The sequence below is a fragment of the Haliaeetus albicilla genome, chromosome 20, assembly GCF_947461875.1.
Source record: "Haliaeetus albicilla chromosome 20, bHalAlb1.1, whole genome shotgun sequence".
In the NCBI taxonomy this organism is placed as follows: domain Eukaryota; kingdom Metazoa; phylum Chordata; class Aves; order Accipitriformes; family Accipitridae; genus Haliaeetus; species Haliaeetus albicilla.
Window position 1 is genome coordinate 21,049,827 of NC_091502.1, and position 24,668 is coordinate 21,074,494.

Sequence of the window (24,668 nt, forward strand, 5' to 3'; positions counted from 1 at the left end):
TCATTTATTATACTCATGTTGATATTAAAGTAATGAGATCAAGTGCATAGTAAAAAACCCCCAGCAAATAAACATGGGTTAGACATAAAACACATTACTTCTTTTAGAGCCTTTAAAATACAACTTTTTTGAAGGATACCTTTCAATATGGACAAAGGATGGTTACCATTAAATACACATTATCAATCACCCTTGATGTTTGTTTTGAGCAGATTGCTGATGTTATAACTCATTCCAAGATAAGTCTATGTTATTGTAACTGCTACACTTGACTGATGATAATTTTTTCCCCCTACTGAATATTCTTAATGATAACATCAGATTTCATTTTATTGTGCTGTTAGTAACTAATAAAAACAATAAACAACAGAGTATGAGTTTCCAAACAAAAAGCTGCTGCATTTAGTGAGTCTGCACTGGCAAAGTCCCTGCAGCAGTAGGCGTTAAGAGCTGAACTTCAGCAAATATGGAACAAAACAAGAGATGAAAGTCTGTGCTGTGCCTCTGAGAGATGGTCCACGTAGCACAGGCATCAGTAAAAGGAGCTACTGCTCAAATCTGAAGCACAATAATTGCCTAGCACTAGCTCTCTGTGTGCCTTTGTGCATCCAGGTTAAACCCCACTGCCAAGGGGAAACTGCAGAAAGGCACTGGGAAGGTGGCGTGACGTTGCTCATGTAAGGAGCCAAGCAGTCCACAGGAGCTACTTCGGGCCATTTCCCCGTTCTTTGAGATAGAATCCATAAGCCTGAGGGGTAGCTTTGGTCAAATTTAGTCTCTCTCATACCAGAGCCCTTGCTACAGGAAAAATCTGTGCAACCTGCCTATGGACAGTGACACCGCATGTAATACCCAAAGCCCACAGCTATGCTATGTTTGGGATAACATATTTTAGTACACTAGTCTCTCCAGCAGCCCTGCTTTCAGGAAGATTCCTTATGCCAGCATTTCCAAGCATCCCCAAGACTAGGATCTCGCAGGCTTCCTCGCTCAATGGAATCTTGTCCCCCCTACAAGTGATGGGGAGTTTTATGTAGGTAGAATCAAGCGATTCTCGTAGTAGTAGGTGTTATCAGTTCAACGTTTTTTATCACTTCTATGTTTTTTTTAAAGTTCTGAGGGTTGTCAGCCCAGAGTCAGGGGCTATAAAATCCAAATGGAAAAACCTCATCTACTGCACTTCTAGAACACAAATTTAGTTTCCCCATGATATCAAGCAAGCTTTTTACACAAAAGAAATTTAAGAATACTTTGAAGTCCAGACTTCTCAAATTAAGGGTTTTTTCCTTACTAATAGTTAACACCTGATGTAAAAGCCATTTTTAAATTCTTTTGATCCCAGTCAATGAATTATGGCAGATTATTAAGAACAGGTCTATTTACACAAAGTGCGTTTACATTTAAATTAACCTTATTTAAATGCAACTTTGATTATTTTTAATGCTAATATACCAATTTTAAAATTCCTTATTAATTTCTTTTCTGACCAAATACATTTAAAAAGGGCAGCCTTGAAATAGTTTTCAAAATAATGGATACAAGTCTGAATAAATTTTGCAAGAGTACTAATCAAGCATAATGATTCATTAAGAGCAGTTTCAAACAATTAAAAATATAAAACCTGACACTTTCCAAGATGGTCTTAGTAAATAATATTATCTTTGCTATAAATGTATTTTAAAAGTGACTTTAATGAGTGAATCATCTTCCGCCTCCCCTTCTGAAGAGTCCTTTAGAGTGTTGCTCCTAAGTGCCAACACAATACGTAAATATTTAAGATTCATGCTAGTCTATCAGCCTCCTGAAACAGTTTCAATGAATACACAGAATGCCCTCATGATAGAAACTCTCCAGGTTTCAAAAAGAACATTGAAAATACAACAACTTCATCTATCTAATTTTGCATATAACTACCTGCATATGCCAGCTTGTGTCCCCTTAGTTAATGTTCACTGATTGTAAAGACACTCAACCCAGACCAAAACAGACACATTATGAAAATATATTTTCAAGTGATTGCATACTTGAAAAGGTCACTGTACAGACTACAAAGCACTACAGGAATCACACACACACACACACACAAAGGATTAAAAATTAAGCAAAAACAACTTGTATTTTTCAATATTGTACACTTGGCCTATAGGAATATGTTTGCCTGCAAAACTACTACACCTGCTACAGTAAGAGAAATATTTTCAAAAGCATTTATGAAATTTAGAAACCCATATCACATTCCTAAATGTTTCCTCCAAAATAAATAATTACTGATAAGTAATTACTGATTACATTTCCTCACTTGGCTTCAACATTTTCTATACTTTAGGATATTCACTTCCTATTGCTCCACAGACTGCAAGAATTAAACCAAGAATGGAAGTTTTTGGAAGTTAACTGTTGAGATCAGGCATGTGGTTCAAAAAAAAGGAAAGTGTGCAAAAGAGCTAAATATAACTTGCAGTTACATTGTATCTTCATAAAAAAGGAAAAATCCTGGCACAGAGTAACCTAATATACATTAAGCAAAGCACCGTAGATCGGGGCAAGGAAGGATGAAATCAGTCCTCAGTTACTAGCAACAGAGAAAAAAATAATGCCAAATAAATTAGAAAAGATAATAATGACAATAAGCGGCCTAAAAATTGCTAGATAAACTCAATAAAATCAATAGGATATGTTAAATAGCAGAGCAATTATGTCTTTTTGGAGACCTTTTTTCAACATCAATCTCAGCAGTTTTCTCCTTTTTTGGGCTCAACTAGGGCCAGCTGAACCAAACTGGAGACTCAGATTTGTAAAGAAAAAAAATCAGAAGGAAAACCACACAGCTGACATCCTGACAACCACTACAAGAATTTAAGCGTTGGAACAGGTTGTCCAGAGAGGTTGTGCAGTCTCCATCCCTGGAGATTTCCAAGACCAGGTTGGACAAAACCCACAACAACTGCCTATGAAATCAATATTGACCTAGCTTTGAGCAGGAGTGTGGACTAGAGTCCTCCCAAAGAGGTCTCTAAAATGTAATCAACAGGGTATATATGCTATGAATCTTAAATACTGAGTTTGAAATCTTTATACATTTATCTATATAGAGAAAAATATTTAAGATATCAGAGAAGTTTTATGTAGTATACATACATACATAGTATATTTCTATTAAAATACTCTCCACCCAGCTTGCTGCTTTTCTTTTTTTTTTCCTTTTTTCATTTCCCTTACCCTTTTTTTCCACAATATTTCGCACTCACAGAGATATTTGTCCTTCTACTTTCTTTCCACTTTATGAGGCTGATCTGGACTGCAAATTCCTGAACTAGATCTCAAATACTTTCTAATTCTTCACAAATTCATTCCATACAATTTTTTGCATTTTGTACTTTTGAGCTTTTTGTATAAGAAAGTTTGCTTTTCTGTTGCCCTGTAGTTGTGTGACTCCCTTTTAAAATTTCAGAGGTGAAATTATGACCACTGGGACAGAACGTTTTTCCAAATATTAAGTATCACACTGAAGCATGTGCTGCGAATAATTTCTGTTTCATTTCAATACAGAGATTAAAGAGAAATTGCATTTGCTTATAAAGGCCAGATCATGCTGCTGGTTTTCCAAGATTAATATCTAAAAGCTCACAACCTTCTTGTTCAGCAATAATGAAGTGATATCTGATTAGAAACATGTGCAAAAGTAATCTAGCTGAAGGAATGAGTCACACAAAGGTGTCAAATCATCAGACAGAGTCAAGTAATCTCAGTGCCAAATTCTAGCTGAAACCAAGATAGATCCAACTGTGCTCTGACTTGGCCAGTGCTTGCACAATAGTTTGAATGACTGGGAATGTGCAACATGCTTTCTCTTTGAATACAAGACAGAGTTCTGTAAAGTATTTGTGCAGATAAAGAGAAAGCATTTCTTTACCCTGCTCTTTCATACTTCTGATCTGACATAACACAATCATTCTCAGAAGTGTGAATATATTTAAATCTTCAGTTCTCATTCAACATTTTGTATATATTTCAAGCAATGAGGCTCTAAACTTGCTGTAGAGAGTCAAGGAAGTATGAATTCTCCATATCCCACCACAGTTGTTCCATCATAAACCTGTCAAGACAACCTCTTCGTAAAAAGAAATTCAGAAGTAGGTAAATATTTAGCAAGATAGTGAAAGTCTATGTTCCAATAGGGTTTCCTCAAGAAGGGTGGTTAAACTACGAATTTCAAACTTTCCCAAACACTCAAACAAGAGAGGATGTACCTTCAGTAAACAGGAAGGTTAATGACTTCATCTGGAAAAAAGTTATAGAGATCAAAACCTACCCCTTTTTCACAAGGTTTTAGCATACAGTTAAATCTGAACACGCAGGGTTTGTTTATTTGACATTTTAATACAAAGAAAAAATTGCCATTAAGGTGTTCTGTAGATGAAGAAAGTAAGATGCAAACAAACCTTTATATGAAAATAGATCATTGCCAGTTGCAGAGATTTCAAGGATTAATAGATCTATAGTTTATGCTGGAATTCCGAAGTCCCAGTGTCTGTTCATAATGCAGTTATTTTAATTCTCCCTAGGTTACCTGTTAATTTTTATGCTGAAGAATGGATGCAGGTACTGAATGACCTGGTCAAAGCTGGTTTACATTGCTCATCTGTGAATCAAGCTAATCTGTAGGATTACTTAATCTACAAGGATTGTGTACACAGGAAATTTGCAGGTGGTCTATAAAAGACATAAAAAATTATTACTAAGTCCTTCCAGTTATTGGTGTGGTCTGTGACTTTGGCATTATTATCCCTCAGATACCTGATGCATATGGTTTTTACTTATCTCAAAAAGGAAAAAAATACCAATTTCAGGTGCACCATTTCTTCTAAAAGCAAGGGAAATGCTTCAAATTAGAAGAGATGATGATCTCCCAGAACTGCAGTATCATCACCATGGTTCTGGGCTTGGACCCCAGAGCTGTATTTCTGGTCATTGTCTCTGTCACCAGAGCCTCTGGGGCAGGTGTATGGAGCAAAAACCCTGGAAAGGTACATGCTTTGCTTCCTCTCATAGATCTACCATCCTCTCTTGCTTTTTTAAACTGTTACTTCTGTGCTCTCTGCAATACTCACTCTCACTGCGGAATGGTATCACAGCAAAGGGAGCCCTCTCCTCTCATTCCTTCTCCTGGAAACAGCAGGTCACTCTGCAGAAAATGGTCTGCTGTGTTTTTTAATACATGAATTGATCTGTCAGTTAAATCCTGCCCACACAAATGCCCCATTATTTGTCACATTTTCTGCTGCTGTGGCTCATAGGTATTCTTCCTGACACAGCAGTAGAGCCTTACTGGCTATAACTAGATGTTTCTGTTTAAAGACATTTTAATTCTTCATGAAAGATTCCATTTCACAGTTTTGCATAGGTGAACTGTCAATATATGCCACAAAATGAAGCACAAGGAGGACAAAGGTTTTCTTAAAAATACAACCTAAGGCTGCAAAATAATTGGGTTCGTTTTCTGGGTTTTACTACATTGCCTTTCTACACAATCCAGGTAAAACCCGATCATTGCTACATCATCTGCAATAGAAAAAATAACATATTTGATTGTCTATGTTGAAGCTAGTCAAGTAAAACAATGCATTCAGTTAAGCTGTGACCTTCTGTTTATACACTGCTAAAAGCTTCCATCTAAAAGACACAGCAGCCAGCATGTTAATTGTTTTAATCATGGAGTACAAGTAGAGTACACAAACAGAAGCCAACTTCACCATTGCAAAGAGCATTACATTTAGATGACTGAAGAACAATTATAGCAAATTGCTTCAAGGATGACATTATCTGGTGGAAAAATAGGGAGAAGGGAGAAAAAATAAAAAAATACCCTAATTCCTATACTTCCCCTCAATACATTTCCAGTGGCCTACAACATTCTACCTCTCCAGAAAGAGTCCCATTTCCCACATCTTCTCTCAACTAGAGCTTGTATGCAACTCACCAGTTAAAAAGAAAGGGCATGAAAAATACTTTAGCTAATACTTGACCGTTCTCTATTAAACTAACTGCAGTGGCTACAGAAGCCACAAGATGGCACACTGTTTGTTCCCTGTTTCTCACAGTATAAACAAAAGATTGTGCTAGGAATCAGAAGGATGAACTACTGCAGCTTTATTAGGTCCATTATCTATTCAACAACACACACTTTCCTCCGAGTGCAAAGTCTAAGATTTTAATTGGAGCAACTATTGAAGTTTCAGGGGGAAAAAAAAAAAATAATTCAAGGGCATCCATCCATTTACAATCAATCTTTACAAGCAGGACAGTGACCACTTTCAATTTAGTAGATCTCTGTGATCCTTTTTGTCATCCTTAGCATGAACTCCTCCTTCAGCTTTTCTAGACACACTTTCTGGCATCATACAGTGATTTGGTATCACACTTGTTTCCAGGTTCACACGCTGAAAACTGTGTCCTGCAGAATGCAGATACAAGAAACTTGAAAGTAAATACCAGCTTTGCTTCTGCCATAGTTCACACTAGACCAGGATGTCCAGCAAGACACTTCCTGAGACAAACAAACATTGGCTATAAAACTCCAAATGTCTCTTCTGAGTGTTTTGCAGGCTAATTTCACTTTTAACACAAAGAATATAATTATAAAATGTATCTATAAACCCCTTTCAAGTGAGGTAGCAAAGCAATACTCCAGCTCCCTTAATAAAAACTCTTTGAGCGGCAATGTTTCTAGGTTTCAAATATTAAAGCTACATTTTATGTGGTGCTTATCTACCACAGTGACAGGATTCTAAAAGGCGGTTTCCAATTCAATCCACAGCAGTCCCATCTACTGCTTATTGATGTTCCTAAGCTTGTGTAAAATTATATCATGTTTTCTTTGCAGTCTGGGAATATTTCTCTGTTTTGGATTTTATTAAACCTAGTAATCTAAAAAGCTAAATTTGTGTTACACAAGTCAGACTGCAGTCAAATACTAGAGAAGAGTTTCATGAGATGAAATGCTGTTCTCCAGCCCTACCCCTTCAGATTTCTTCAGAGGAACTCTTACACCCTGAAAGGACAGGGCACAGCTACAAGTTCTTACCTTTACTATATTGTTTTCTAGAATCAATTCTTAAAGTTCACCAGCAAATTGTGTGTGATGAAGCAGTACAGGAACATAAACATTTAGAAAAATCATTTGGTGCGCACTGTTTATAATTACCAAATGTTTCACATCATTCTTAATGGTGCTAACCCAGGTCTCATGTAATATTAACCTATGTGCATTTAGTATAGAAGTAGTCCAGAAATATCTATATGATTAATCACCTCAATATAGTAGATTAAGACCTGTTATTAAGGGAGTTGCAGTTTCTGCCTCCAGAAGACAACTGCTTTGTACGTGTGAAACAAAAGAAACATGCTTTTATTGTCTCTCATTCTTTGCCTTTGAAACTCCCTACTTTGACACTTCAAAAAACAAAACCAGAAGGCGAGATGAAGATGATGACAGCAGGGGAAGACTCAGGGAGAAGGGGAAGGAAGACTGTATTTCTTACCACAAGGGTTTGTTATGGCCATGAAAGATTTATGCAGTAAAACAATTATAAATAGCAGTTTCCCTATCTAATGAGAGTAAAATTACATTAAGAAACGGAATACATTTTTCTTCCACTCAATTCTGTAATAAGGGACACTCATGTTCAACAAACTACAATAGCTAGAAGACCTGCTACATCAGACAACATGGACAGTGGGACTGAGCGCACCCTCAGCAAGTTTGCCGACGACACCAAGCTGTGTGGTGCGGTTGACACACTGGAGGGAAGGGATGCCATCCAGAGGGACCTGGACAGGCTTGAGAGGTGAGGCTGTGTGAAACCTCATGAAGTTCAACAAGGCCAAGTGCAAGGTCCTGCACATGGGTCAGGGCAATCCCAAGCACAAATACAGGCTGGGCAATGAGTGGATTGAGAGTGGCCTTGAGGGGAAGGACTTGGAGGTCCTCATATGGAGTAGCCTCAAAACAACACAGATTTTTTTATACACAACTGGTGGCACAGCATGCTGCATGCAACCAATTGCAAGTCACGTGAAAAGGAAAATGCTTAATTTCTGCCTCCCCCCCCTTAAAATTACACCCTGCAAAATTTGTGTGGCAGGCACTTAGCTTAAGTTGAGGCTAAATACATGGGACTCTCCATGGTGAATACTGACCCCTCAGGGGAGCTAAAGACTGGAAAAGTGAACATAAAATACAACATGTACTCAGCACATGTGATCTTTAAGTCAAAACTGCTTCTATCATGATAGCATCTGTGAGAGAAAAACCAGCGTTCACCAGTAAAAAGGTTCAGGAGAGACCTTATTTAGTCAATGAAAGTCTTCCCCGAGTTCTCAGACTGCAAGGAACCTTAAACGTCAGATTTTGAACATGCACAGTGATAAAGGCCTATGGAGATAAGGTGAGAAGGGCTCCAACCTCATTATGCAGCACAACTAAAAGCAGTCTCATTTGACTGTCGATAAGATAGTAATTTCTCTTGCTCAGAGGCAAAAGAAAAAAAAAAAAAGGAAGAGGGCATCTAAAATGCTGTTTCCAGGCTGAACTTCCATCCATTTAAGCATGTGCTATTGCAGGTGAAATACCTGCTGAGGTTAGTGAGAGATTACAGAAACCACTTGTGCTGTTTCATGAGTCCCTAGTGTTAATCCAAGTCCACAAGGTGTGACAAGCAGCAGAAAGTAGCCATCCCAATCTTAGTAAAGCAGACTGAACTTCACCATGAGAAGACAATTTGATTCATCACTCTTTAACCAAGGTTCCCAAAGCAATAAATCCAATCACCTACCACTATAAGTTCATCCCCAAACAAATCTTAAGTAGAAGTCTTTAAAACAGGCTGGTCTGACTGTATGCATACCTTCTCTAAGGCATGATGAGCCTGCTTATGTCTGACAGTTTCTTTTTTCACCTGACATTTTCACCATCTTTCTCTCCTTTTTTTGCTTCTCACAGGCTCTTCAAAGCATACTGCAAGCTGAATAATATTATGATTTTTAATAAAAATTTACATAAGCTGGAATAAACTTAAATTTTCCATTTTCAGGTATTGTAAGTCATGATAAAATTCATGGTCTGCTAAAAAAACTCTTTTGGTTTAACCCTAGTAGGCAGCTAAGCACCACACAGCTGCTCACTCACTCCCCCGTGGTGGGATGAGGGAGAGAATCGGAAGGGTAAAAGTGTGAAAACTTGTGGGTTGAGATAAAGACAGTTTAATAGGTAAAGCAAAAGCTGCTTGTGCAAGCAAAGCAAAACAAGGGATTCATTCACTACTTCCCATGGGCAGGCAGGAGTTCAGCCATCCCCAGGACAGCCGGGCTCCATCACGCCTAACGGGGACTTGGGAAGACAAACGCCATCACTCCCAACGTACCCCCTTCCTTCTTCTTCCCCCACCTTTATCTGCCGACCATGACGTCCTATGGTCTGGGATATCCCTTGGGTCAGTTGGGGTCGGCTGTCCCGGCTGTGTCCCCCCCAACTCCTTGTGCCCCCCCAGCCTCCTCGCTGGTGGGGTGGGGGGAGAAGCAGAAAAGCCCTTGGCTCTGGGTAAGCCCTGCTCAGCAGGAACAAAAACATCCCTGTGTTATCAGCACTGTTTTCAGCCCAAATCCAAAACATAGCCCCATACTAGCTACTACAAAGAAAATTAACTCTAACCCAGCCAAAACAAGTACAAAACCAAAAAACCCAACAATCTGTTGAAGACACTACCTCCCAACCAAATACAAGAACGTAAGAACAGCAATACTGGTTGGACCAAGTGGCCACCTCCCCAATATCTTGTGTCCCACAGTACCCAGAAGAGGAAAAAGGACAATTCCCACCCAGTTTCTATACGTGGGTGTGCTGACTCCTGCTCTAGGAACTCATCTCCCACTCTTCTGTATGAGCAGAAAGGAGAGTTGAGGAAGGTCACTACTGCAATTCCTTAACCAAAATCTGCACCACCTCAAACACCAAACTTTGGAAATGGGGTCTTCCTCCACCCCAAGTAGCATGGGAATACCTGGAATGGAATGGAATATTTCAGTTGGAAGGGACCTATAAGGATTATCTAGTCCAACTGCCTGACCAATTCAGGGCTGACCAAAAGTTAAAGCATGTTGTTAAGGGCATTGTCCAAATGCCTCTTAAACACTGACAGGCTTGGGGCATCGACCACCTCTCTAGGAAGCCTGTTCCAGTGTTTGACCACCCTCTTGGTAAAGTAATGTTTCCTGGTGTCCAGTCTAAACCTCCCCTGGTGCAGCTTTGAACCATTCCCACACGTCCTGTCACTGGATCCCAGGGAGAAGAGCGCAGCACCTCCCTCTCCACTTTGGTGCTGTGTAACCCCCCAGTGCTACCACCTGGCACCCTAAGCTTATCCACACAACATAGCTGCTCTGTCTAGGTGTGCACCTCTCTCATCTGCCCTTCTCCAGCAGCTAATTCGGATGAGCTGGAAGATGGAGTGTCTTAGTAGTTGCAGACTGGGCAGGACTCCCTCTGCTCTGGCTGTTGTACCTGAGGATGTTCTTGGCTGACTTTACCAAGCTCAGAGACCTTCCGGACTATGGCCTGCTGGGATATGTGGCCCCCATGCTGAGTGCACTGTCCTAGAGACGGCCTATATACTGCATCTCCTCACCTTTTTCTTCAAGAGGTGAAAATCCCCCACGATCCTATTTCCTCTTGCCTCAAGGTTAGTGCATTGAAAGGGTAACTCTTAGCTGTTGCTCCATTTCTGTTCTCTTCATTTCTGGTCATGTTGGCCTTTTTCTGTTCTCTATTCTTTTCCTAATAATCTCTACTATAAGAGAATGGTTTGGGGATTTTGGTTTGGGGGGTTGTTGGGGTTTTTTTAGCACTACTGAGGTGATCTTATCTGGGAACCATCATGACTCTAATATCCCTGTCCCAGGTACCCAGAGGTGACCTTGTTAAAAGTGTTCACCCAGCCTCCACCACCACGTGCATTTTACAATCATTCACACTAAACGTCATCAGCCATTTTATCTCACACTCTTTTACGATCCTTTTGCAGTTCATCATCCAGACTGTCTTTGCTACCTAAACTTGTAATTTGTCATCACCTAATAAATATAACTCTTGACTATTCATCCCAGTGTCAAATTAGGCCATATATGAACCCAGCCTATTTTGCTCTTTTTTCCCCTCATCCTAAGAGTCAAACACCTACACTCAAAATCAATATCAAGCTGCTACAGAGATTCCGCAAACCATTTCATACGTATCATAATATGAAAATTTGTATAGCATCATAAGGTTTGTCTTGTTTATATTGTAACGGCAAATCTACCTGTATTCCAGTATCTATAGATTTTTTCTATGTTAAGCATGACGGTATTTTAGATCTCTCCATTTTAGATTTACACAAAGTTTCCTCCTTCAACAATTTTTGCCTCCACTAGCACACACTAATGATAGAAAGATAAAAAAATTACATATTTGTTTTAATCAAAGTCATGTGTGTTATGGAACGTTTAAACAGAATTCTCTTTTATTTCACAAGAACGTGACAAGTAAATTTTAAAATATATCATATCTTGAACTTGTTGGTTTTGGATTTTTTTGATAAAGAGATGTGCAAGAAAAGATGGGGGAAAAAAGCATTTTCCAGATGGTTTTTTGCTTTTGCTGCTTAACACTGTCAAATGAGTACAAAGCAGTTCATTCTGTAAATAACTATTCTGAGTATGAACAGTACAAGAATTCTTTAAAATAATCCTCTACTAGACCCTGCGTTGCATTTAATTTTAAAAAGGGAAGATTCTGAAAAGAATGGAGTTGTGAATGATTGTTACGAACACCTCACTATTATCACTCAAGCACTGCTACCAGAACTATAATATAATCCATTCCTCATTAAAAAATGCTTTATACTCTTTTGCACAGTTAAGTTTTGTCTTCTGAACTTTAAAAGGATTTCTGCTTGAAGGTTAAGTTAGAACAAGATATCATTATATCCATGAATTATAACTGTCCATCTATGAGTAACAGCATTAATGAAAATAAATTTAAATCAGAGTAGTAATGTAATAGGAAAAACTAAGTTCACTACACAAATATCCTGAAAACAGATATACATAGCATTATATACAGTCTATTATATTAATATCTAACACTGCCAGTAATAAATATTCCAGTGTTGTATTTAGAGATTATTATTGAAATTCTGCTTGCACTGAAGTCATCAGAAGACTTTGAACTTAACCAAGCTCTTACTGAGTCATACTGAGATACTATTTTTATTGTATTTTTACCTTTTCCAAACATATATTTATTTCATGCAGTTTAATGCGGGACTCCAAACTGTGAAGTTGAAACATGGTAAGAACTTGCACACTCTTGCAAACATTGCAGTGACTGTCAATATTCTTCTTTCATAATTGCTATGTTTACAGTAAACATCTTTATTTTCAATTTGCTTTTAATCAAATAAGAAAATATAATGCAGAGTGAAAAAGACTTCATCTGTAGTCTCTGAAATATAATACTACATAACACTCATTATATGCACTGCAAAATTAATATAGCCATATTTATATTCAAAATGAATTATCCCTTGCTTCAGAACGCTCATCTGAGACGTTGCATCTGAGATGTTGCAAAGAAGACTCCATGATTTTCAGCAAAACCTACTAAATTATATTTGCTGACACTTCAGAAAGCATCAGTAAGAACTGACTTAGGCTTTTAAAACATCATATACTTGGCTGTGAACCAATAAAAATTCTGAAAACATATTCATAACAAGTTCCCAAACCATTAGTGCAAATTAGGAATGATATATGACATGCATATCTAACATTAATCTCTTAGACACAACCACATGCAGTTGCTGATTAAGTTAATCGTATTACTTACAACAGCCAAGATATTCTGACTTACACATTACCTGAAAACAATTCAGTCTAGTTTTGTGCTTCTTCAGTAGGCGCTCTTCCAAACTTTGTCTCCATTTAAAAATAGTAAGAAGAGATGGCCACTTCAGCTGGCTTGACTCTTGGGTTTTTCCTTTCTGCCCATCCAAAGAACACCTTTTTTGGTAATGTGGGTGCAAAACCTCATGAGATGCTGATTTTACACTAGGTACACTTCCTCTATGGTTTATCAAGGTTGAGTTATTTACCATTAGATAGTTCATTTTTAACCCCAGTCTTCTGATAACTGTTTTCTCACTTTTTAAAAAAAACTATAACATTAAAAATTTTTTTCCTTACACATCTACTTTCAAAGCCTTATGAAAAAGGTTTTGGTTTCTGTATACAATAGTATTCTGTACCCTAAATTATAAACCCATAAATTTTGCTGTAATTTATGGTATTTGATGCTATTAATTTCACAACCCCAAACTGAGTTTATGCTACGCACATGGCACAAAATTGGTTATCATTTTTATCTGACCTATCTCAGAGCCTCAGAGCGGATCCTAATCCGTTATTAACAACTCTTATATGAGACAGGCTATGCAGTAGCTGTTCACTCTCACTTGCGTCCGGCGCTGTTCCTCTTCTATTGTACTAATGTTACTGTTTTCTATTTTATAGTTGCCAAAAGCAGATCACAGCACCAGTGCACTCATGCAGCATGAAAAACAACTCCATTGACACATATTCAATGTAGCCAATGGACATAGTAGCCTTATGAAAAGCCTGTGAAAAAAACAGAAAAAAATAAAAAGCTTCTTGAATATAGTTTGCAGAGCCACATAATTAAATGCCAGAGGGCTATGAATTCTGCTGGATGAGCTGAACTGTTTTTTTTGGTTTGTTGTTTTTTGTTGTTTTGTTTTTTTTTTTTTTTTAAATCAATCATGCAAGCCTGAGCCCATGCAAGGACACACATATCTCTCCACACCAAAACAATAATAGGAAAATAATGCCTAAAGCAGAAGCTATGGCTATCAAAGTTGCAATTGTGAAAAGCTGTCTGACCTTTCCCTCCCCCTCTGCACCCTCCTCAAACACACTGGCAACAGAAAGAATTGTCTGCAAATCTTGCAGCCTCTGACTTAATTTTCTAGAAGCCAAGCTGACATATTTGTCATTTAATCAGATGTTCTTGCTACTATCACACAGTTGTCTTCATCTCAGGTAACATTTGAGAAAAAAGTTTTCTACAAGTATTAACACTAAACAGAAAATCAGTGTCCAGAAACAATTTTTTTGCTGCCCCCACCTTTCTTTTTTTGGAGGTATAACTTAAAAGACAGTGTCCAAACATCTATCTGCTGGTTTTATTGAGCAATGAATTCAATAAGTACTGGGATATTTCTGAGCAAATCTGGACAACTCTCAAAGTTCCTGGCAATTTTCATGGAACAGTAGGAAACTTGAAAGAAAGAGAACATGTTATTGCTTCCAGTGAAGGAAAGGCTGCAGCATTGTTACATTTTTAAACACTAGATAATCCTCTCTGAAGTAAGAAAACTGGGCATAAAGCTACAATGACAGCATGCACTCAATACATTTAAGAATCAAGTGAGGAGACAGAAGTCTATCAGAAATTAAACTCTGTCATTCCTCGTACTTATTGTCTATTATTAGTAGAGGACCACAAGGGAAACAAATTCAGCAGTACCACTAGGAAATATTTAAGGTACATGAACAAAGCACCAAAAAAAGCAATGTTTCTGGATTTTGTAATGCAAGATGGGTTTGGTTTTTGGTTTGGTTTGATTTTGGGGGGGGGGGGGGGGTAGGGTGGAGGGGTGGGGAGGATACACACCACATATAGGACTGTCAAGTCTGAGCGCCATTTGCTCTAGAGCAACACCAGTAATCTCCTCCCACAAACTAGTAGACAAGAAACCGCGAACAAGCCAGAAAGATTCTACTTAGCCCGCAAAGCAAAGCATCACTTTCAGCTGGAAGCCCTCTGTTGCATCTAGACAGATAAAAAGAAATCATGACTGTCAAGTAGCACAAACATTATCATCAGAAGGGAAGTAAAACAGTCCAAGGGAAAACTAATTTTGTTGCTCAGCTAATTTTTGTCATGCACAGCACTGGACTTGATTAAAGTGTTTTATCATCTTCATTATTTTCAACACTTGTATAATTGATTTTTTTTTGTTAAAAACTCTAAAACAATTTTCTGCTGAGTTTCAGCAGTAAATTCACGTGCTAGTTTTAAAATACAGTGTCATTGAGAAAATTCTTTGATTTCTCCAGCTTTAGGATAAGAAATCATTTTTTCGCTCTAAAGCACAAAAGAAGGTCATGGATGACATCATCAGAGGATCATTTCAGTCAGAATCAGACTTGAAGGGGTTGCCTTCCATTTCTTTTTTCCTTTCCCAACAATATCAGCAAATGCACTGAAAAAAAAGTCATCTTATAAACTTTTTCTAGGCATTTACACAACATTCAATGTGATACTTTTGTAGCGTCAGTGTTTGGGGACAACATAAGGAAAAAAGAAAGGGGGGGGGGGGTACTTGCTGGCAGGAAATCTCAGCTCAAAATATTTCAGCTGCAAAATGAGTTTTCAGCTGAAAACTGCAAGAAAGCTATGAAGTGACTACTTCGAATCCAGAAGAGAGACAAGAGGAAGACCAGAGGTCTTGAAAATGCAATATATGGGGAAAAAATGAATTTTAGTCTAGTGAGGGAAAGAATCATAAAGAAGCATATTAGTCTTCAAAGAAAGAGATTGCTGCAATAAGAAGAAACTATGTATTTATTAATATAAGAAGGCCAAGTGCTTAAGTTTCAATAAACATGTGGAAAGGAAACTCATAAATACAAGGTGTGCTGGAGCAGATTGCCTGAGATGACCATAGAAAAATGTTGAATTTTCAGAGTGTATGAGAAAGACATCGGGAATAACTGATCTTGTCTTGAATCAGGGGAATGGTTAAAGTGACTTTTTTGTTATTCTTATCTTATTTCCTTTAATGTCTATTTAACAGTGACTTATTTTCTTCAGGGAATATAGGAAGTCAAGGATTTTTAGCCTCTAGTTTTAATGCCGAACAGCTCAGAGAAGGTTTGAAGAACCTCCCTTAATATGGAAATGAAAAAAATAATACACTATTAGTTATTTGGAATAAATTTTGCATATAAATTCAATGATGCCTAAAAATATAATACAAATAAGAAAATACACCACTCACCCCCCAAAAATAAAAATCAAATATGTATTTTCTTAAAAAGAAACAACTAAAAGCTTGTCTTCCCACTCCTCCAATGAGAGATTTAACAACACAGACTTAAGACAATTTATAAAAGCAATCTAGATACTAAAATCTCATCTTCCAAAAGAGATGTCACTATTTAATTTCCTAATTGGCTGGAAAGCCAGAAAGACACTTATGTTCAATATGCCTAACTCTGTATACACAATAGGAATTTGAAAACAGTCAAATCACTATTAATGATTTTTTTTTTTTTTTTTTTAGAAAGCTTGCAGTATCATGTCTCTTCCCTGGCAATGGTTGAGATGATGTATATATACCACAGAAGCCACAAAAATCACACTTAAAGCAAACAGGACCTTTCAACATAACCCCAGCTCTTAGGTGCATTGGGAGATACGGGCAAAACACAAGAGACACTTTCCCCAAATCTAGGTTTTGGTGCACAACACTGCAAACACTAAAGATAAGTAAGACTGTATATCAAAGTGTTACAGCACGCTGAGAACATGAAATAAAAGATCTGGGGTGGGATTCAGCTGGCTATGTATACGAGACTAGTAACATTTTAGATGCCCCAGGGTATCCTGCCAAGCCTAGAGCTGCCACTCCAGAAAAGGTCAGGTTTCTAAAGGTCCTGTGTCATATCTGCCACTTCATGCAGATGTCTCAGATTCTCTGAGGTACCTAAAATGCATGAGAGACTGATGCCTAGACACCTAAATCGTGCCAGTTATGTTCCGAGACCCCTTAAGCAGTTTACGTCTGCTTCTGTATTACAGCTACATAATTGTCTTAAATTCATTTATTTGCCCAGAAGCCTTTGCAACGAGCAAAAAGAACTGACATATTCCTTAGTGAGCTTCTGAGTCCCTGTTAAAGCAGAACACGCTAAAATATTAGTAAGAGAAATCACTTTTATGCAGGTTAATGTCACCAGAAATTTCAAATGCCTAGTGAAATGAAAATAAGCAAGGAAAAGAAAACAAAAGAGAGAGGGGAAAAAAAAGAATAGATAAAAGAGAAACTCCTCTTGAGTCTAATGAGCAAAGTAATAAATTCACCTTCCAACACTAACTGGAAACCAGTTCCTACCAGTTTTTCAGGAAAGCCTGAAGATCAAAGAAATGTAAATAAAATCCAGCTAGGGTAAGTATGCTAATGTCTGCCTAATTTAGAAGAAAAGTAATCAATAAAAAGGAAGCAGGGATAGGAAAAAGAGAGGCATAAAGAGAAAAATGCCATTGGAGAGCTGAATAAAAAGGGATCTTCTCTTCACCATCCTGGGAAATCTTAATTTAGAGATTGTAGTACATAAATCCTTAAAAAAGAGGTAAAAGTGAAATAAAATTAAATAAACAATGAAAAAAATAATTGTTTTTAAACAGAGTAATTCTCTTAGTTGAAAAGCTGGAGACTGGGACAATACTATGACATATGTGTTCTCAGTTCTGGTACAACTCCCACCTGCTTGGTGGGACACTGAACAATATGGACCCCTTGGGCAGACCCAGCATAGCTGTTCTTCTAATTAATTCAAATATGAATAATAAATTCTGGGTGTAACCAACATCTTCTTTCCCTACTTTGCCAAGAAAAAAAAGACACAAAAACCAAAAAAAATAGGGCAGAAGAGCCTCATGTAACAGGGAGGACATGGCTGCTCTTTGAATTTGTCCATCTGCTCTCCTTTCCTCATAGTACAGACAGGGATTTCCGTCTTTGCTTTTCAGACTCTACTCTTCTGCTTCCAGAGGATTAAAGAGAACATTTTCCAAAGTTAATAACATTTTTAGAGTGTTGATCTTATGCTTCAGAGTTGTTTCGGAGCTTCTGCATGTCCCACATGTAGACTTTCAACACAATGTTGCCCACTGTTTCATCTTGTCAGTGATCACAGCCAAGAGAAAAATAGATTTTTGTTTCCCTTCCTTTCCCCCTGCCTCAAAACCTATCTTCAATTAATGTTGTTACAATTTGAATGGGATATTTCCTTCCTGACCCTTCCAGCATGAACATCCTTTTTTCAGACTTCTTCTATAACTTCAAGAGAAGATATGATAACATCTTAATTATTCCTAAAATATATTCATATCTACTACCTTTCCCTTAAAACATAAATTATTGATAACCTCTAGGCAAGATCATTACCTGAATACGTGACTGGAGCTGTTATCAGTTTCAATTCATAATTACAGAGTTTCCATTATTCTCTGTCAGTAGAGATTCCTGGTTAATGGAAGGAGAGAAAAAAAAAAAAAGAGCCAACAGATCAACTAATCTGCTGATTAAATGACTTTTTAATTTTGGGCCATGTTACATGCATAGAGTTACACCTGGCAGAAGCAAATATGCTGCTACACGTTAGCAGGTTCCACCAGTATTTAAAGAGTATAGGACGAATAATTCTTTATATCTGTTAAGAATTTCATTGAAGAATTGGATCTACCAACTTACAGATTGTGCCATAGATGCTATAAACCAGAGTTTATCCCATAGATGCTTTTTAAACAACCCAGCATTAAGCTTTCAAAGAGTATAAAGAACCACGTAAAATGAGTGGTCTTTCTCAACTGGTATTTTAAAGAACACTATCTGAGCAACCTAAAATTAAGACTGTGCTTTTTATAATAGCTACATTTTTCATACTTCAGTGACAGAAAACATTTTTGCTCTTTTATTTTTCCTCCTTCCCAAAAGTATATGCATTGTAAACTGCTTGCTGGCTGATACACTTACCGATTTTTGTTTCATGTCAGAATTTATGTATCACCATGGTAATGAACTGAAAATGCTTAGTAGATATGGCACTGTGAAGGCTACTCAAACCTTGAGTCACCCTTATAATTCTCTGGAAAGCAGATAGAAATTATTCTCCTATTATCAGTAGCCGAGTGGGGGTTTCATGGCCCCCTGAATACGACACTACAATCTAAATTAAGACCTCAGTGGAGAACACAGGGTTTCAAAGGCACAAATTTTATCTCTAGAACATGATTGATGGCCTCATCCCCACAAGATTTTAATTACATTATTATTTCAAGTGCATTATATTAGTTTTCAGAAATTTTTATAGTGCTCATCACTGTCATAATTAAGCATCTATATTACAATATAACTTAAATAATCCATCTATATTCAATTCACAAGGTATTCACAATCTAAGTGTTTTTATTCTTGACAACCCTTTTGTTTGTAATGGTTTAAAATGTATAAAAAGGTACTAAAGCAGCCAGTTTTATCCTTTGGAATAATTTCCCACAACTCTCTTCATTGGAATCAGCATAAGCAGCTGTGAAATATAATCAACACCATTTTGATAACTGACATTTTTGTGCTTTGTGAAATCAGAATATTAACACATTGCTCTTCGTGTCAAAGCACGCTTCAAAAGTTCCTTTGATTTACTAAGTACATCGGTCTCCTAACAAAGCAATCTTACACAGAAATTCTAATTTGAACCGAAAAGCCAACCCTAAATATTCAAATCCTACATTTTCTGCCTTACTTCCTTCATCTGTTTACAAAGATTGTCATTAAAATGGTAACATTATTAAAATTGCAAGCTTTTTGCTAATTGAGCTACCTATAAGCAGATAGTCATATACATAGTTTTTTGAGTATATTCACAAGGATAAATCCAGATCAGAAAAGTAAGAATTGGAGAGAAATGCCAGAGTTCCTGTAGTTCCCACAGCTGCAAGAGTAAGAGTAAAATGGAAAGTGCAAGAGGTCTGCAGTTAACACATTTGCTTTACAAAATGGAGATGATGCTAATTATCACAACGGGTATCTTCAAACCAAGGTGTTTCATAAAAGACTACAAATAATAATAAAAAACCACCTTCTGATTTCCAGTTATTCTTAGGCATGCAGAATGAATTAAAAAAAAAAAAAAATCTGTAATCAAGCATTCTTGCTCCAAAATGCATATAAACATATGTTAGTAGATTACATAATGATATTTCATTCAAAAAAGTTTATTTTAGCTTGAAACAGGGTCTCTCAGAAAAGAATAAATGGAAAAGTCTAGGGAAGGAAGTCAGAATTTCTTAATAATTATTTTCCCGTATTTCCATTATAGAATAGGAATATTATATTGTCATATGCTCTCTGTGGCCTCAGGACTTTGAGACACAGAAATATTTGAAAACTACTTTCTACTTTCATAAAAATAGCCTGTGATTTAGAGTCCTTTTTTTTTTTTTGCAGTAGCACCTGGCTCCTGTAAAGCTGCCCGGCAGAGTTTAGTTGCAGTTGCAATATTGGAACATTTTGGGACACATCTTTCCTCTAGGATAAACATCTAAAATGCCAGTGTCAGGCAGGTTCCAGAAACTGTAACCCTACTGCCAAAGGGAAAAGCAGTCATGATAGTTCCCTGGTAAATAAAGAGCAGCATGTACGAGAGAGGTTGTGAATTACTGAACGAAGTCCATGCAGCCATCTCACATGGAATAAGCCCTAATAACAGTTTGTCCTTTACTTTATGGGGATTGTAGATTAAAATCTTATTAGTATGATAGTCAGAGACATTGGAGAGACATTTATACAATGGAACAGCTGCATTTCTGTTCAGAACTTCATTTACATCTCTCTGGATAAAGGGTAGCTTCAACTTCTGTTTTCTTAGGTTGAAAAATACGTGCATGTGTTTTGGGTTTTCTATTAGCTTTTGCCCCAAAAGCTCTGCTCCTTTTCTGCTTGATTATACAAAAATATCAAAGAATTTCTTCAAGCTTTGAATTTCTGCACATCTCTTGTATCATGAATTGTTTTACCATGCAAGAATGAAAAGGATTTGATTCAGAATTTGTTCTGGTAAGCTCCCAAAGTCTGGAGGGACACACTCAACCTTGCACGTAGAGCATTAGTTAAGCAATTTACACTAGCATCTGTAGGTGTGGCACACCTACAGCTCTCCACATCAACTTCATATTATTACCGTGTCAATAAAGCTAAATCATCACTCTAGACGGAGCCATGAACTGGGCAGAAAGTCCACTAGGAATGCAATAAAGCCTGTAATAACAATATGTACAATGTTAAAAAAATGTGGTATATAATGTTAAAAAAGAATAATAAAATCAGACTGCCAATGTCAGCTATTACAAAACATTAATATTGAAACAGAGGAGTTACTTTACACCCTTTACTTGAATAGAATTTATCTTCAAGCTGCGATTTTTACCCAAATTGATGGATTTTATGCATTTTGCTGGTTTGCAGAAGTTTTTCTATTAACCATCAATATGCAAACAGCTCTTCACACGTCTGAACCTTCTCCCTTTATTCTCATTTGATGCTTCAGAGATGATAGGAGGCCAAACCAAGCCTGGACATAGTGCACTAGAACAAACAATTCCTACCTTCGAGAGAGTGTACAGTAAAAATATCCATACACATATGAAAAAGAGAAATAAAGAAAAATGTGAGATAATTTGCAAAAGCAGGTCAGTGGCAGAATCTGGGAATAGTGTTTCAGTCTCTTGGCTTTCATTGCAATTCTCCATTAGGGACCAAGGTGACCTTGCAAAGCTAGAATTAAGACTTTCAGTTATAACAGTCTTGTATGAACTGATGAATATGCTCAATTATACTGCAAGAAATATTTTTGTCTACCAAGAGGCAAAAGTGATTTTCTTCCTCATCTGGGAAACATTCAGCTTTCAGATCAGCATGATTTCTTGTCTTCTAAGGAGATACCAGGGTAGGTCTAAGGGTAAAATTTGGCCTTCTCTGCCATGTATTCCAGTGGATCAGCCAGCCTAGTGCAGCTGCCCTTGTCCTCCAGGTGCTCAGAAAACTAGACAGAAGTGAAAAATGTCTTGCTATACAGAGGGATGCTTTCTGCATTTTTGAAAGATGAACAAAGTGTTCCTTCGTGGTTCTTTACTTTAAGGTCTGTAAGCGTATGATCACATCTTCCTTCCTTGACAAAGCAGGAAAAATACATTCACTCTGCCTGTGATAAGACCAGCAACAAACAAAGCAACAAATAATTTCAAAAGTAATTGTACATCCCCTGTTGCTCAGTATCAATTTGAGGCCATATTGCTGTTCACCTTAGCAGGATTGGTACTGACTGACAATATTAGAAAATAACAACATTTTAAATGTAATCTCTGATATAAACACTACCTAGCTATTTAAATTTAAAAAGAGAATTCATTAGCCTGTGGGATGGGGAATTCAAAGCTGAAGGACTAATAAAAATCTAACTAGATCATATTCACAGAAATGACAGGCTTTTTCATGACATTTATATAATGAAATGCTTTTATGCCAGAATGGCCTGTTCTTACACCTTGTCCTACAGCACTTACAGTCAGCACATCTGTGCTGGTGCAATTGGTGCTCCTGCTAGTAGATAGCTGAGGGATTAAGTAACTAATATAATTTTTTTTTTCTTCAGTGATTTAAGATTAACCAAACTAAGAGAAACCTGGTAACTCTAGAAAAGAGTTTTAAATAAAAACTCCAGGTTTATATGTACATGCATTTTGCTTTTATGAAAGGTTGTCTGTATGAATGTGCATTCAAGTGTGAAATGTAAACGAGTGGAATTTCAGAAGTGTACCTATATGTAGAGGTCATTTTAAATAAAACAGAATGGGAATGCTTATCCTGTTAAGCATTCTCTGTGATCTCAGCACTAAATTACCCTAAGGACTGCAAGCATCAGCATTACTGCAATGTTCTGTGAGGTTTTTTTCTGTCAGTGTAGGAAGTTTAACAAACAAAGTAATACTCATTTTCTAAAGTTTTCCAAACAGTTCATATCCTAAAAGGTGGACAAATAGAAAATGTTAGCAAATAAGTGCTACCTCTTAGACATAACAAAAATAAAAAAGGGAGATATTTTTCACAAATCTGGGCTCTATCCACACAATAAAAATATCTCGTTTCCACAAATGCCATCAGCTACACAAAGAAACCAAGGAGAAACATAACTAACAAGGAACACTGAATAATTCAAGACATCTTTCATACACTACCGCAAGGCTCACAGAACAGCAAAGGAGAATGCCTCAATTACTGATACGCTTTCCCCTTCAGGGAGCAGTGAAAGTTAACTTTCACCATTAGTGCAGTAGACTATCACTTTAATAAATTTATTTTAGTAGCACTTAATACAAGTCCTTAGATACAAACAAGAATAGAGTAAAAAGGCAAGGTGGGGAAATAGGCTCTTAGCTCAAAAAGACAACTGTAGCAAGGCGGCCTTCAGATAGAGGTGAGCTTTCTTCACAAGGTTATTAAGAAATTTCCCATGCCTCCTCCCAGTTATCTAGAGACAGCAAATACTGTTAGAATTACACCGTAAATTTATGACATTTCTCTCTTTGGACACAGGTTATTTAATGTCAGTAGGCAAGTATGTAAGGCATTATAGAAAGTAACATTTCTGAGCATAAAGGATTTAGGGGAGTTCAATGGAGTGGGAGGGAAAAAAACTTAGTATTTTCTGCTTACCAGCCTTTACCACATTTCAAGTCTAACATACACAAGCACTAAAACATAACAGTCTGTCCACCTTTTCCTTTCCAGCTATGTATTACAGGATATTTAGGGAGAGATCAGAAAATGAGTAAAAAGGAAAAAATTCTCTTAGGCACAGATATTCCTGGTGGAAATATGTTCAGTGCATACATCTCCCTGGGTTCAACCTATATCTCACCTGCTGTATTTGAGGCATCTGGCCCAGACCTGTAAATTGTTTACCTCCTCACTTGTTCTCAAAAGCAAAAACTGCATTTGGGAATAAGTACTTGTAGAATCAGTCTGGGCAAATGCTATCTGAGCTCTTATAACACCAAAACCAAGCTGATCTGTTCTAGATTAGATAATCTGTTCTAGATTACATGATGTTCCATTACATACTAGAGAAGAATAACCCATTTGTTGCAAAAGAATCCTAAGCTACTTTAAGTATCCTTTTTTTTTATTAAACCTTAGCATATAAAATCTTCTGAATGAATTAAAGGTGAATAAGAACACCTGAAAACCACTCCCATGATTCATTTATATTTTAAACTTCTTCTGAGAATATTTTAAAGTTGAATACTTTTCAGTTGTCTCCTGTGCTCTCCATTCAAGATATTTTTAACAGAAGCACAGCATTCCTCGGGTAAAACAAGGAGCCTCGACAGCTTGTGTTATGAGTTTATGGGAAAAATAATTTAAAAAATTATTTTGTAGTTTAAGATTAGACTGATGACTCGTCTTTCTGATATTTCACCAAGTGATTCAGACAAGAATCATAATCTAAAACCCTGCCTTACAAATTCAGTGAAATTTTAGATATTGACAAGAAGTTCTGAAAAAACAATTCTTTCAGAAATCTTAACCATGAGAGTAACATTTACAAATATTCTGGGTCTCTCAGAGGAGAAAGAGGGAGACATCATAGGACACTGACAAACAGGTGATAAATATGGTCAGGAAGGTAACCCTCAGCACTACAGAAAT

At 37.1% G+C, this 24,668-nt stretch overlaps 1 protein-coding gene across 28 annotated transcripts in view; it reads right to left on the reverse strand.

Annotated features, from left to right (window-relative positions):
* Positions 1–24,668, reverse strand: part of DLG2 (discs large MAGUK scaffold protein 2) — a 1,018,165-nt gene that overhangs the window by 469,277 nt on the left and 524,220 nt on the right. The window contains exon 1 of one of the 28 annotated variants that reach the window (XM_069808487.1): positions 12,954–13,237. The exons of the other annotated variants lie outside the window; for them this stretch is intronic. Within the exon in view, the coding sequence (XP_069664588.1) occupies positions 12,954–13,202 (249 nt within the window). The 5' untranslated portion in view covers positions 13,203–13,237. Of the gene's footprint in view, positions 1–12,953; positions 13,238–24,668 lie in introns of those variants that run through there. 28 annotated transcript variants of the gene reach the window in all.